Source organism: Haemorhous mexicanus, chromosome Z (assembly GCF_027477595.1).
Source record: "Haemorhous mexicanus isolate bHaeMex1 chromosome Z, bHaeMex1.pri, whole genome shotgun sequence".
NCBI classification, from domain to species: Eukaryota; Metazoa; Chordata; class Aves; order Passeriformes; family Fringillidae; genus Haemorhous; species Haemorhous mexicanus.
The window spans coordinates 3,183,018-3,199,323 of NC_082381.1; the positions used below are offsets into that span (position 1 = coordinate 3,183,018).

Consider the following 16,306-nt stretch of genomic DNA (forward strand, 5'->3'; position numbering starts at 1 on the left):
TAACAGATGGAGTTTTTTTTTTCACTTATCCAAAACATTGTATATAATTAACAGATCTCAATTCCATTTCAGGATTATTACATTCCCAAAGTTGGGGGGGGGGGGTTTTGACTGCTACTGTACATCTGCATTTCCAAAGAACAAACTAGCAATATATAGAATTTTGGCAGGATTATTTTTTCCCTCAGCATGTAAACTCAGAGGTTTGATACATGGTGACACAGAAATGCACTCAAAGTGAAAAAAATACTACAACTGATTAGCTACAGTTTAAACCTAAAATTTCTTCAGGAGAAGAATTGTGCATTAACACTGAAGAGTTTGTCCTAGCATTAAAAGATTTGTTGATTATTAACCAGGACAACTATCTTACCTCAAAATCAAACTTTCTCCTTGGTCATTCTTGACCACCTAGATTGCACTAGAATTTTGCATCTGAATTCATGTTGTTCTTGAGGCAGTTCTGTCCCACTTGCAGTACTTTGTTTCATTTACAAGCATCCTTAGCACTGCCAGGGTGGTTCAAGCTGTCTGCTGACAAATCAAATCCTTTGACAGATGTGTAACTCCTCTCACAAAGATGGTCCGGTCTACTTTACTAGGGCTTCTCACTTTGGAAAAGTAGTGTTTATGAAATGTGTATTTTTCCTGCGGATTTGGGAGTTTTCTTTAGTGAAGTGGTTCAGTATTATCTGGGAGGTTTAGATGCATCTTTTATCAAAGTTATTTTACTGGATTTTTTTTTTTCATGAAAATTTAGAAATCAAAACTGTATCAAGAAACTCAGCTTTGTAACACATGTAGCACCCTGATGCCTGTTGTTCTTTAACTGCTCAAATGTTTTTTACCACTTAATAACATTAAAACATTCAATTTGAGTGAGTACCTTAAGTTAGAAGGAGTCCTGCCTTGGAGCTGTGGCTCTCATTTCTGCTAATCCTTTCATCCTTGCTCTAGTAGAATCATCCTCTTACACATTCTGGGGAGACAAGAACATTTTAGGGGGAAAACCAACCTAACCTAGCAGAATTTACTTTTTAAATTTAACTTTTTAGGTTTATTTTTCATTTAATTTTAATTTTATCTTTCTTTAAAATGTTCAGCAAAAATGCTACCATGTCCAAATTATCTAAGCTAATGCACATTCTTGCTAACCATAGTAATTCCCCCACTCATCAAATTAAACAAGATTAGGAAGGTTGCAAAAAAATATGCTAGAGGACATTACTTAAAAATGGTTGGCAGCTCAATTTTTTCCAGTAAATTTGGTTGGTTTTTTGTCCCTTTGAATGCCAGCCCATTGCTGGGCATGGTACACTATGAAAACACAACCTTCCTCTCTCCTTCCTCAGCCTTTTCAGCATGCTGCTTGTATCTTGGTAGCAGAGCAGGAAATAAGCCTTTTACTTCATGGCTGAAGTAGAAAAGGAAGGAGGATGTTGCATTCTTTGCATTTTTTTCTCTTCTGAAGAACCAGTTGCCATCTGCTCTTCGTTAGTGATTTTGTGTTCTAATCTAATAAGGACATCTCCAGAGAAGCCAGGCAGATACCTCCAGACATGCAGATATTTCAAGCAAGACATGATAGTCATAAAATTGCTCCACATGAATTACTAACCTTCTCCTTATGAATACATAAAAAATCTATAGGCTCACTGTAATCTGTACTGTATATCATTATAGAACATTAGATTATTATAGTGCACTGAAAAATTTTGAAGCTAAAAGTTACAATTTCTGTTCCTTCTGCAATATTGGCTATGTGAGAAAATTTTTTGTTAGAGTAATATTCCTTTTTTTCAAGGCTACTGTTCACAGTACACAGAAGGACAATTTGTCTCTCCACCTTTATTTTGTAGTCATTTCTTTTGCACAGTGACACACAGAACAGAGAGGGTTCTCTAAATCTGTAGGGTTTCTTAGTGAGGTCTCTAGAGTCAGCTGATCTACTCACAATTTGCTGAATCATGCCTTCTTTTCTGGTAGGGAATGCTTACTGAAACGTAAACTTTCATCCAGTCTACTCAGAAGCAGCTAGTTAGAGAAGGAAGCAAAATTTCATTTGGGTTCATTCCCTTCCCATTAGTCCTTTCCTCCTGTAAAGGGATCCTTGTGTAGTTTTTCTGGAGGGAATAGAAGAGCAGGTCTGCCCACACTGGGGTTTTGTTCCTCCATTGCCAGAGACCCTCAAGAGACTTGGCTGGCACATCTGTGAGTGCAGCTCAGCCTGAAATTGTTCAGCACACAAGAGGTCCCATTGGGTTTACTGCAACTGGAGAATAGAAATGCCCCATTAACTCAGAGCGAATTCATATGCAGTGAGACACAATCTGTTACTGAAGTCTTTCTTCATAGTTTTGCAACCCCCAAGCACCAGAGAACTCATAACCTTACCGATGCCATTTTCAGATTTGAAAGTGGAGAGTAGAAAGATGTGTGCAAGGGAGTTCCCATAAAAAAAGGACAGTAAGATGTGGACATATTTGTCATTCTGGTTCCTTTCAAGTTAAAAAGTACATGCTGAAGACATTATATACATATACATACACAGGCATATAGATATACATCGGCATACACATATACATATGCATGTCTATTTAGAGATAGAAATATAGAAATATCTAACAGAGGGTAAGAAAGGAAAATAAATGGAAGGAGAAGTATGTAGGCATGTTTTCCAGGATCCTGCTAATGACCCTTGCCACAATCTCAGTTCATTTCTTGTGAGACAGTCTCCATGGCTCTGCTTGAAATACATAACTAGATAATGTGTTTAAAGGAGTTTTTAGTAAAATATGTAAGGAACTCTGGTAGAGAATATGTAGAAATATTGCCTGTATTTTTCTTCATAAAAAACCCCAAAATAATTCACCACAGATATTTTGTTTATTATAGCTTTCATACATACAGATGCTTTCCTCATTCTTGGTGTGAAACTTAAGCAAGGGTGTGTATTCTTTGAGCATAACTCCAAGACTGAATGGTGATAGAATCTCCTTGCCCCTAGCACCTAGTAATAATGATAGCTCATGTACTGTCTAAGTCCTCTAGAGTTGTAACACCAAACTTACCTCCTGCTCTTCCTTTCCTGGAACTTGGGAAGGAAACACTGCAGGATGGGAAGGAGCTGGTCCCATGTGAACAAAAGATTTTGTGTGATGTTGCTTCACCATGCCTTGACAGTTCAGATAAGGCAGACCAGAGAGATGCCAGCAGAGATGTGAGATGCCGGGACGAGTTGAGGGTGAGACCTGGTGCAGGAAAAGTGATGTCTTGCAGAACTAGAGTCCAGCAACTGTGCCTGACTTTTCAAGTGTATCGATCCTCATGCTTTTGTTTCTGCAGTCATGTTCCTTGTTTCTCCAGCTGAAGAATATGAGTACTGTGTACTGACGTTATCTTCTGTTACTTCCAACAAGTTCTTCACCTTCTTATTTAACTTATGTCTTCTTTCCAAGCGAGAATATCCAGGTTTCGGTTGGATCTATTTTAAGGTGAATTAATTAACCAGCATAATAATACATTCCTGCTTTTACCTATTTAATTTGTTTTATTCTAACATCATTTTAAAGTACATGTGACAATGTCAGTAATAAGCATTTCTTCTCCCACCATCCTTATTTTCGCTGCAGGGAAACTTACCTCCCGATTATCGGATAAGCCTGATTGATATTGGGTTGGTGATAGAGTACCTGATGGGAGGAGCGTATCGCTGCAATTACACCCGAAAGCGGTTCCGAACACTGTACCACAATTTGTTCGGGCCCAAGAGGGTAAGAAACAGCTTGCTTGCCATCCTCATGACTGCACCAACTGGCAGGGTTTACCAGAGCTTCTTAGGTGGTTCCAGACTGGTGGGGTCGAGATTCACTTCCATTTTGTGCATTGCAGTTAGCTCACCATAATGCATCACAAGCCAGGCACGAATACAAGCTATGTTTTTTTATAAATTTAATGAAAAAAATATTACATTCAGCTGCCCTGCTGAAACCAGCACAGTAAACAGTCTCCTCTGACTCTAAAACCTATAATTATGAGTATTCATAGCTCTAAAAAGACAAGTCTTTAGACCTGCCCCAATAATATTGTAATTCTAACTCCTGAGTTAGATTTGAAAACTTCTGCATTGTTAGATGCATTTCCTATCTCATGGCTCATCTTCTGACTGTGATCTGAAGGTTTCAGGGCAAAGAAACCCTTAACTCAAAGCATGTTTTATTTTTTGGATGTGGCTCCAGCCGTCATTGTGTTCGTGGCAGCACCACTGTTAAGTATTTTTATGGGTTTCCTGTCTGAAAAGTGAATACAAAGTCTTTCTAAAACACAAAAGCTGTTTGTTATCATCCATATTGCCATGGACCCAATCCAGCATGAACAGGAGTCAGCTCAGCTCCTCCCAGTATGATTTGTGGCTCCTTCTTTGCCTATTTTTGCAGCACATTTCAGATTTTAGCAATACGCAGCACTGAAAATATTAAGTGGCTAACAATAGCAAGAGCTCTGTGAAACCCTGGCAGACAGCTACCTAAACTGGTTTATTTGTTTCCGTATGCTTTTCCTTATGATTCTTCACATTTGAAAGGAAAGACAGTGATTGTAGCTGGTAGGAGAGAATTCCTTCCCAAAGTCACTCCATTGACAAAAGCATTTGAGCAGTGATTTCACCAATACTGAGCCAACACACAGAGTGGCTCCACAACAGTCAATAGAAGTGTTCCAGGGCAACAGCCAAAATGGTGATGTATTCCAAAGAAATCCATGGATGCCTTATCAGTGGTCCTTGTCATGTTCTTGCTAGAACAGCCCTAATCAGTTGTATTTTGTACCTGAATCCAAATATATGTCTTCTGACATGGTTTTGGTGAAATAATGTCAAACTCGGGTTTGAAGTAACTACATATATGTACTAATTTGATTGGTGTGTATGTGTGTATATATATATATGCTGTTGCAGTACATTATATTATTATTTTCTATATTTTCATTATTATTATTATTATTATTATTATTATTATCTATATTTTATTGTATATTCTACGTCACTCATGCATGTGTACGTATGTGTATATGCATACACAAATAGTTTTTCATCACTATTCTGTGAGAAATAACATTTTTCTAATTTTTTTTTTTTTTTATACAGCCAAAAGCTCTGAAGCTGTTGGGAATGGAGGTAGGCAACCTGTGACAAATCTTAATGCCTTTGCCTTCTTTGATAAATATAAACTATATCCAGATGATGTTCAAATTCACTGTAATGAAAGCATGAATAGTATTTTTAATCCAGATAGCTTGTTTACACAAGGGGCAGATTAAGAAAAATTTCTTAATAGAAGTCCAGGAGATAGCTAAGGAAAAAGAGGGCTCTGCCCCAACTATGGATCTTCTTGGTTTTTTTGTTTAATAAGGAGTAAACAAAGTGTTTCAGTCCAGCAGGGCAAGCAGAATTTCAGTCAGATAACATCTAACTTCAAAACACATTCAGAGAAATGAAACACTTGCCGAGAATGATGCAGAAATCTTTATACAGAGATATCCAAAGTTATCTCAGTTTTATTGGCTCTTTTGTCTACCCTGATGCTTCAAGGTGATAGTAGTATTTTCATGGGTTTTTATTTTGTACAACCACTTTCATTTTTCCATTCATAGACACAGGACATAGTAGGCCAGGTCACCTGATAAAAGCAAAAGGCTAAAATGGGAAAGAAACTAAAGGCAACAGAAACGACAAATGGATGGAGAAGGAAGAAATAAACATTCAGAATAGGAGTGAAAAAGGGAGATTTCTACTTTTGTAGGGTGATAAAGGGAGAAAACCCAAGAATAAGCATAGAAGGAGTCTTCAGCAAATTAGAAAATCCCCTGGATATGTACTTTCTGGAGGTGGAAAGAGGCAGATGCATTACAGCAGATGTTACATTTGCAGTGAGCTCTTACCTTTATTTTAATGGTGGATTTTCCAAAATAGTTCTGGATGTTGTGTGATTATACTCTCTGGTTTTAGTTTCAGAGTGGTAGTGTTATTGACTCAGGGTGGTAGTCCGAGGCTCTGTTCCCCTGTTTACTGTTTTCTTAATTACAGTGCATGCACCAATACCTTTTTTATTGCTTACCTATGTTAAATATTTTGTCCAAAAAATGATGAATGGCCTGGCCTGCAGGAAACGTGTTAGGCACTGATTTCAATGAATTGTGTGAATTGTTCCTTCACTGATGAAAAACATTCTCTACAATTCCCACAGGATGATGTCCCTCTGCGTCGAGGGAGAAAACCAACAAAGAAAAAAGAAGAAGAAGTTGATATTGATATGGATGACCCTGAGATCAATCACTTTCCCTTCCCATTCCATGAGCTGATGGTGTGGGCTGTGCTGATGAAACGTCAGAAGATGGCCCTCTTCTTTTGGCAACATGGGGAAGAGGCTATGGCTAAAGCTCTGGTGGCCTGCAAACTCTGCAAAGCCATGGCCCATGAAGCATCAGAAAATGACATGGTGGATGATATATCCCAAGAGCTGAACCACAATTCCAGGTGAATTTCCTTTCATGTATACTTTTGTGGGGGAAGGGGGGGCGGAGGGGGAGGGAAGGAAAAAAAAAAAAAAAAGAGAGGGAAAAGAGATTTCTGAACCTGCCTAAAGTTTTCTTATTTGTAGTTTGCTTTCATTTCTAACTTGTAGAGGAAGTGCAGTCCCTTTAGAGAAAATCCAAATGGCTTTTAAACCATCTATCTGCCAGAGTAGCAAAGTTGTTAGCAATATAACTTCTGAAATGAAAAGATGTCAAGAAGACAGTGAAATATCTATATTGTATGTGTTCTCCCTGAGGCCTCTAGACTCAGACTGAAACATTTATCTGTGTTTTTTCAGGATATTCTGTACCTACCCAGCACAACAGTTATTGAAAACCTTATGAGCAAAATATTCAGGCAGAAGTGTTAATTAACCAAGAGGTCATGCTTAGATAAGCAAGGCAAGATATTATATTCCATAAGAATTTTTCCTGAGTTTAAAATTTCAGAAATTTAGGATTTGAGAAAGGATATTGGACACTCCTTCCAGGAGGCTTGACCATGAAGCTGTGGGCAAACAGCAGAGAAGCAATCCCCATAAGCTGCAGATAGCCAGAGGATTTCAGTTAGAAAATGTCAGGGAGGTGGGCAGGGAGGTGGGAGCAGACAGCTGGTAGGTGTGGGTGCTCATCACTGCTAAGTTGGGGCACTTATTTATATGCCTAACATTAGCCACTCAGGTTTGAAGACGTGGGTTTCCATGTTTCGAGTCAGCATCACGATTTGCACGCTGGAAGGTGCCGTGCCCCTGGCGGAGGCTGGAGGGTGCGGAGGGGTGCTCTGAGCGCAAGGCACGCGCTGATGGAGCGAGTGGGTGTCCCTCTGTTGCAGGGACTTCGGCCAGCTGGCAGTCGAGCTGTTGGACCAGTCGTACAAGCAGGACGAGCAGCTGGCAATGAAACTGCTGACCTATGAGCTGAAGAACTGGAGCAACGCCACGTGCCTGCAGCTTGCCGTGGCAGCCAAGCACAGGGACTTCATCGCTCACACCTGCAGCCAGATGCTGCTCACTGACATGTGGATGGGTCGCCTCCGGATGCGAAAAAATTCTGGCCTAAAGGTCATTCCTGTTTTCAAATAAAATTAACATTCAGGGGATTCTAATAGATGGTGACAGGGTTCACAAAAAAAACAGCAATAACTGTCTAAAGTAACAGTATTTCAGAAGTGTCATTAAGTAGGGTATATTCTTCCTATGTTCGGTTTTTCAGATGGAGCTTATCATAAGACTAAATTCAAAACACACAGCTTAGATTTTTTCATTCCCTTACTTAAAGTCCCCTCTGGTATCATTTATCAGAACAAGAACTGAGCTAGGAGGTTAGTGTGTCACCCTGCCTGTATACTTGAGGAGTTGGTCAAAAGTTTTAAAGATAAATAAAGTAAAAGGAAGTGTAAGTGAATTAACTATTAGTGAAAGATGCTGGTCTGAAAACCTTTCCCAGAATAGGAAAAGTAGGCAGCACAAATTTCCTCTCAAACCCTTGCAAATCTTCCTGATGGCATCTGAAGAAACTCCTTTAGAGGGTTTAAAGGATAACTCAGTTTTCAAAGCTGTTACAGCTTTACTTCCACATTTGACAAAACTGCTAACAGTGCAAAGTGAATTCTGAGATGAATTTGAGTCCCTGGCATGTTTCACCAAAGCAGCCACCAGTCAGAACATAGCCAGATCACTCTCCCTCCCAGGTTACCCAGAAATATTTTCTGTGTGGGGATTCTCTCTTCTGCACTAATTGCCTGTGTGAAAATTGGTAATTACTCAGCTGTGTTGCTATGTGAAAAGATGTTCAGTAGTGGCAAGAATGCTTAGGAGTGCATGCATTGCTTCCAGATTGGCTCTTAATCCAGTGACAGTGATGAGTGAGAACAAGTGGCTGATAGCATTCCTACGCAGGACCTGTGCATACATGTTGTTCTGCTACAGACAGAAAAGTTTCTCACATTTGGAGACATTCCTACTACCTATTTCCTGAACTCACAGGCCTATTATCCTTCAGAGGGACAGCTGCTTTTTTCACTGTTTAGCTTTGCAGAAATTTGGTCTAGGCACATGGAGGGCAGTGTAGCAACTGATTTCCTACTTCACGCTTTGCACTTTTCAGCACATTTCTTAAGCCCTAAAATAGACCGTTCTTTCATAATGCATAACTGAAGGTAACAGGCTCTGTTTTCTTTCAGCTTCTTCTAACACCAGGGCTTCACAAGGATCCTTTACTCTGTTTCTATTTCATTGAATCTCATTAGCAGAACTTGTTTAAAGCTAGGGCAGGCTACAAGCTACACGAGGCAGCATGACAAAGAAATAAATTTGCAAGCATGAGTCATGTTTTATTTCCCAAGAACAGTTTTTTTCCTTTGAAACTGACAAATGGTAGGAAGTTTGAAGATAATTATTTAGATTCTTACTGGGCATGTATGGCACCAATGGAAGAGCTAGGGGCAGCTGTTAATCCTACCTGCTCTTATAAATAGCTTTTCTGTGAAGCCAGGTCTTCTCCCTGGACCCATCATTTTGTGAGCACAGCACCAGTGCAGGAAGCTTTTCCAAGTCTGGCTACAACATTTGCATACACTTCCTGCTCCTCATTGTGTATTTCGAATGGTTTCAAAAGCACACAAGCTGTCTGCTGATACGATGAGCACAAGCATCCTCCCTAACCTGCCACGAAGTTAACTATCTAGTTTCACTCTCATTCAGGGAGAGATTTATCAGAAAATCATTCTCCATCAAATTTGCAGCATAACCAGAAACAGTCATTGTACTTGTGAATACAGACTTTTTTTTGATTTACTGTGATGCCTATTCAGTTGTAATAACGTTTTAACCCAAGCATTGTTCATTACTTATAAATCCCAACAAGGAAATTTTAGTGGTTTCTACACTCCTGCATCTAAGAGGGGGAAGGCAGAAAAGAAAGAGCTGGCATTAACATGACCATTAAACAGCTGCCTGGTTACTGAAATAAAATCTAAGGAGACTGCATATCTATGCACATCAGCTTTTGCTTTTGCTGGCTTTGCCTTATCTCCTCAAATCCACACAGAGCTGCACTTCTTTGACTGCCAGTGTACATTAAGCGTGGACACAAAGAGCTATTAACCCTCTCTGCAGAAATAAATACTCTCTGTGCATCATTTATACTGATATTTTGTATTATGTAAAATGCAGACACTTGCAGGTCTGTACACCCATGTGGTCCCACCTACTCTGGCCCTTATATAATATTTTGTAAATATATTCAACTATGTAGCACTATGCACCTGGTGATGTGCAAGTAGATAAAACATTCAAGAGCATTCACAGCAGCACTAGTAGAAGTTATATGCTTTGATTTAGTGCTCTGGTAACATTATCCCCAATGACAAGTACTTTATTGTCATAGAAACTCACTTGTACATGTATCTTTCTTTTCCTAAATCTCCTGAGGGACTTGTTCCATTTTATGCTAAGTAACCATTATGACCATAATCTGTTTTCTGTGATGATTATTGTTATCATTATTATTGCTTTAGGTAATTCTAGGAATTCTACTTCCTCCTTCAATCCTCAGCTTGGAGTTCAAGAACAAAGATGATATGCCCTACATGACCCAGGCCAACGAGATCCATCTTCAAGAAAAAGATCCAGAGGAACCAGAGAAGCCAGTGAAAGAGAAAGATGAGGAAGATATGGAACTCACTGTAAGTGCTTGCAATAAATCATCAGCCTCAGCACTGTCAATTTGCTACTCCTACCTCTGTAGGCATTGCAGGACATCTGATGGCTAAATATAGCATATGACAGAATACCACTCTTGGCGCTCCCCTCTCCTCCACGGGACTCAAGCCACACAAGTTACCATCCTTTGGCCTCCATGCTGCAGCAGTGCATGGAGATGCTGTGCTGTGATATCCTCATATTTTGACTCAAATATCCTCATATTTTGACTCAATTTGAATCCATATTGTCTAAGTGAATTAGATTTCAGAAACACTCAATCAGGATAGATGACCTCTCTGGTGTGAAAACGACTCACCTTTGGCTGGAAATGCCCAAAGATTCATGGAAGCCAGAGGTTTTTTTCTTTTAGTTGACTTCACTAGAGAGTAAGCAAGTGTGCATACAAGCCAGAAAAATTATGAAAGCTTAGTCTAAAATTCTTTTTGTATTTGTGGTCATTGCCTTTCCCACAAACGCACATCCAGTCTTTAATCCACTGAAGACACAAGCAAGCAGCAAGACAGCTCCACTTCTACAACTCAAGAGAATTGTGTAAGGAGGGACTTGTCAGTATTAGCAACATAGCCTTTCAGGAATAATTTACACTATGAAGAATCAGGCAACTGAAGCTCTGAAAACCACCCAAGTCATCTACATCCTGTGTCTTGTTCTCACACTTTTTAGTTTGGGCAGTTATCATACAGGCTGTAGCATCTGCCTTAGTCTAGTTTGGTTTGGATTCGTTCGGGTTTGATTGTGGTGTCTTTGAAAGGCTTAAAACTCAGTCCCATTTGGTCAGGGATTTGCCTGATTAAGTAAAGAAACAAAAAAAAAAAAAACCACCAAAAAACAAAAAAACCCAGACTGTTTCCCACAGGCAAACAGCAGGAGCTGCCCACAGGACCCCGACTGCAGGCAGGCAGAAGGACCTGCCTACAGGACTCAATATGCAGGCAAGCCGAAGGAGCAACCCTCAAGACCCACCTACAGGACCCGTTTGCAGGCAAGAACCTGGCTCTTGGGAAGGACCAGAAGCCAGAATAGCAGCAATGGGGCATTCTCTGCTCATTCGCTATTAATTGCAATTTACTAACCCGTGGCTTCTGATCCCCTTATGAAGTGCCTATTCAAATCAGATAAGCACTTTGCAAGCTGCCTTTTACCTGGCAATGGGGAGAAATTTGGGAAAGATGTGCTTCCCATCCCACTGTAGTTATCCCAGCTCCTGGTTTCTTGTCTACAATACTGTTTCCTTTTTCCCTTCTGACTCCTGCTGCAAATAAGTGATGTGTGCAGTGATGTCTGCTCTTCCAGATGAGCCTTAGGTGTTCCTCCTCTTCTCCCTTCCATGTGCTGACAGTCCTATTGCTCTGTTCTGTCATTGACTCTTCCCTTAATTTCTTCAAATTCAGTGTGTCGCTCTAGTGAAGTTTCAGGCACTTGAAACATTCTCTATAAAATAATATTTCTTTCTGTGGAGTCCAGTAAGTTTAGAAAGAATATCTTTGGTCAGCGCTGCTCGCTTAGTATTTCTGCATATAATCTATACCATACTGTAGAGCTTCTAACACAGCTGTTTCACTCAGGTGCCCCTCAGTGGTGAGGAGAGATGAATTGGTAGCAGAGAGATCTTTGCATGTCTGTGGTTAGATGCCACAGGCAGTTACCTGACATATTTTAAATATAAGAAAATAGTTTAGACTGAAGTTGCATACTGTTCCAGACTTACTAGCCTACTGTTCCCTCCAGTCCAATGATCTGGCATAATGGTCAGGTTTCTTTTCCACTGATCAGAGGATGCCTGAAAGATGTTTTAGGAAGTCCCTTTGTGAAGTTTCCCTCTAACAACAGTATCCTTTTAATATTAAGGATACCGTATAAATACTTCAATAAGATTAATAATTCATTGTGCTGGGATATCATAAATGTTTAATCCATTGCTGAACTTTGAATCAATAGATCAGTCACTCACCTAGCCTGAGCTTTGTTCAGCATAAAGATTAACAAACAAAAGTGATGTTAAAAAAATCATTTTTATCTCAAAGTTCCTTTTCTGGCAAATAATCAATAATTGAAATAATCTTCCAGATTCCCCTTCTAACCACTCCCTATGAATACATCTCAAATCTCTGTATTCATCATGTTACACCCATATTCTCTCTGTTAAAATGAAGATAAAGACCTCTCATCTAGGCAGGGTCTGTTCATTGATTTCCTGTGTGTCTTGCACTAAGCCCAGGTGACTAAAGACAGGCCAAGGACTCAGTTTCTTCTTCTGTACTGCACTTTTGCAGAGTGCATGAGTACAGGGGCCACAGTGATCTTTTCCCTATTTTACACCTCATTTACCCAGAATAATGTGATCAGCAGACTACAGCCACAGTGAAGTCTCCATATGGGTGTATCTGCATGCAAGTATGTGTTTGCTTTATGCTCCTGGGGGCAAGGGTCTGGACTGAACACGTGGTTATACTATGAAGATGTGTTTATTCACTGTAAACTGCTTGTTATTTACACCTATTTTCAACTTTATAACAGATACATGAGAGTGATAGGCCCACATTTCTTTAACACCTAGATGCTAAGAAACAGGCTTATAGTAGCTTAATACTCACAAAAACACATTTGAATACTGCTTTCATCAGTGCCCCTCAGCACCAAGAAATTTACCACAATTTATGTATGGGGCTGACAGTCACTAATCCTGAATATTAAACACAGAGCAGTAGAAAGTCATTAAAGTCTAAAGGCCAGGGATATTTTATATTTGTACAGTGTCCTAATCAAGGGCTTAATTGCTGAAATTCAGGTCAGTCAGAAACCTCAGAAGTCTCCTGTCATCCCAGAATAACCCTAATTCTGGAAGCCATAACTAGGAGTATCCTTAACCATATTCAGTATTGTTGTTTGGGTATTAGAGCTCCCCAGTAAATGGTTATATTTCAGAACACAGAATGACCCATCCAAGTCCTTTAAAAGGTGTTTCTATGGTTTGTTTTTTGGTTTTTTTTTTTCATTTTGCCTCAATTTTCCAATGAATACGAAGTTTGAACTTCCAGAGCCTCACTGAGTTAGTCTGAGAACTTTTCAGCAGCAGCAAAGCTAGTTCTGTTGGCCTCTGGGATCACATGAATTAATCTGTAGTATGTGTGCATAGCCTTTTCTCAATGTCAAATAGTAATCATATCACTAAAACTACAGTTCTTAAGACAGAAAAGCCTGAAGATTCACGTCATATTGCCCCTGGCCCAACTTACCCTTCCCAGTGAAAGATGACTCTCAGAGCATTTCACATGCCAGCAATAAGGCACCCATTCAGCTCATCTGGAAAACAGACTTGGGAGACACTGCTGGTGGTGTCTAGGCAGAAGTGCTGACCCTTCCCATAAGAAGAGCTTCTCTCTTCCTCTTGGGAGTTTGGAAACCATCCATACCACCACCACTACCACATATGGGCTCTGGCAAGGTCTATGTTCTTTGCCCTGCTCAGCAGACAGGATTTCTGAGCTCCTGGCACTTTGGTCCTGTTCCTTTGTGCTTGCTGTAACCACCAAGCATGTGCAAAATTTTATATGTCTAATTCTATATGTCTGTAAATCAAAGACATTGAAACATTTTTCTACCAATGTTTCAGGGCAGAGAACAGTAACCCTGGAACAATTACCATGGGTGTAGCATTTTCACACGCAGTGTAGGATCCAGAGGGATGTGCTGAGTGAGGGAGGTGTTTCTACACAGCTATGTATCATTTCCACACCAGTTCTCTGTGAACTGGGGTAAGTCTCCATATAGCATGTAGATTTCACTCAGGATGAAATTGGAACAGCCTGTATTAGTTCCAGAAAGACTGAAATTCCTGTTATTTAATTATGAAACACATAAACAAATTAGAGTATTGTTAACATACATTAATGCAAAAATGTACAACCCGAAACTCTCCCCTGATAGTTCATTATCAGCAAACAGTCCTCAATTACATAAAACAAAATCTGGCCCAACAATAACAACAAAAAACCAGATTAATAAAATCTCCATATAAAAACTATGAAAACATCAATCCCTTCAGGCTAGAATGATGCAGTTGTACTGTACTTCACAATGAGGCTGAGCTGCTGTCAAGCTTACCTTGCATGACTCATGGTGAATCATGGACAAAATCATGTATTAGAGAAAGAGATGCCGCCCACACAGAGCTGTGTGTTGAGTTGTTCCCACCCTACTGCATCCCACTCCAAGGAAAACATTTGTTCACACTTGGCACTTCAATTATTCTGTTAACACAGTTACATAGGTTATTTCTGAATGTTTCTAATCGGGAAGCTTTTCACTTTGTTAATACTGAGGTATAATTAACAGTCAGGAACATCAGGTCAAATCTAATCCCTAGCCATCTCAGAGAAATTCCCCATCTGTAGCATGGGGGAGGGGAGAAGGTACTATTATAATATAGAATTAATTCAAAAATAATTGTAATGAGACAAAATTACTACATCATTATCAAGAAGAAAGCAGCAGCAAACAGGAAATCAGAATTCATAAGCTGAAGCATCAATCTAGTTATTGAAAGAGCATTATTATAAAGACATCCACAACTCACTGATTTCATTGAGAATTAAGTCTGTTTCAGAATTTATAGATTTGTAAAATTTACAAACTGAATTCACAAAATTGAACTCTAAAATAATCCCTTTCACTAAAGCATGGCATTGCTCGTTTGTTAAAGTAGGTAGCATTCATTTTCATTCTGCTGCAAAACTCCTGAGCACCAGGGGACAGCAGAGACAAAGCCTTGGGAAACACTACAGAAAACTCTGTAGCACCAGATGGCAGTTTTCCACAAACAGCATCAGTAAGTAGAGAGAAGAAAAACATTTACTACCTTCTTGGGCTATAGTGTTCCTAAAGCATTCAGATCATATCCAATGGGGCTTTCCCCCCCACAAAAACCCAATCAATGGTATGGATCCAAGGATCACTTTGATTTTGTGGAGTAATGATATCTTCTGTGGAGGTTGTGTAACTTTTGCTATTGTGGTTATATTCAGTAAGTCTCATAATCATAAAAACCCTTTTCCTCTCCTTTATAGCCACTTTGTCTTTTTCATGTTTTGTACAAGTCATGATGGACTTTCAAGGTGTTTTATGAGGTCGTGAGAGCGAACAGAAGGTACAGTTAAAATTTTAATAGGTGATGTTTTATCCATATTTGTGGAAATTAAATCAAAAATCTTCAGCCATTAAAGCTAAAGGAAATAGGTTAACTTGGTCAAAGCAGGCTTTAGTTTTTGAGAGAGTCCCAGCAGGTTAGTTTCAGTGCAGTATAGTTCTGTCCTGAACTTTGTTGTCTTTTATTGAAAATGTGCACAGCAACATCCATATGTTGTCAGATTCAAGAATATAAGGGTCCACAAGCAAAGTAATATTACTAGAGGAAAAACTACTTGCACAAATGAAGTTAAAGAGAAGGAGCCATATGGGACCAAGCCCAGTCCTGATAATGTTACAAATATACACACTGACTAAAAAAAGTTTATCATCACAAATTACTATTTCACAGGGAAAATACCTACATGAATAGCTCCACATGAGGCTGGAAAAGGAAGAAAATTTTAGATTGTGATTCTTACTTTTAGATACATGAGAAGTGCATCACCAGTTCCTTCAGGTTCTAGAAACTGATCAGATGGCTCACATGAAGCCCAATAGTTAAGTATGTGCTGTACATCCTGTTGAGTTGGAGAGCACAGATACAGAGACAAGAAGGACCTTTTTATAGAAAGACCATATGTCTGGCATCTAATTGTTCCCTTGGTTTTCTACCATTCAAGTTGCAGATGAGGACAATGCTATCTTCACAGATGGTGAAAGTTTGCTTCAGTTAACAAAAAAGCACAAGGGTGCCTTCATCTACTTGTAGGAAAGCATTATAGAAGCATTGAAAAAAATGCATCATTATGCAGTCCCTGCATACTTAGATTTGTCTCAATTCTTGCAAATATTTCGTGTGCAGGGTGCTGCACCCACAAACTAAA

The 16,306-nt window shown here is 39.4% G+C and overlaps 1 protein-coding gene across 1 annotated transcript in view; it reads left to right on the top strand.

Annotated features, from left to right (window-relative positions):
• Nucleotides 1-16,306, top strand: part of TRPM3 (transient receptor potential cation channel subfamily M member 3) — a 381,850-nt gene that overhangs the window by 332,448 nt on the left and 33,096 nt on the right. Inside the window, exons 13-19 of the mRNA XM_059873453.1 lie at nucleotides 3,459-3,494; nucleotides 3,633-3,773; nucleotides 5,144-5,173; nucleotides 6,243-6,532; nucleotides 7,403-7,631; nucleotides 10,088-10,255; nucleotides 11,152-11,277. Of these exons, the coding sequence (XP_059729436.1) occupies nucleotides 3,459-3,494; nucleotides 3,633-3,773; nucleotides 5,144-5,173; nucleotides 6,243-6,532; nucleotides 7,403-7,631; nucleotides 10,088-10,255; nucleotides 11,152-11,277 (1,020 nt within the window). The remainder of the gene's footprint in view (nucleotides 1-3,458; nucleotides 3,495-3,632; nucleotides 3,774-5,143; nucleotides 5,174-6,242; nucleotides 6,533-7,402; nucleotides 7,632-10,087; nucleotides 10,256-11,151; nucleotides 11,278-16,306) is intronic.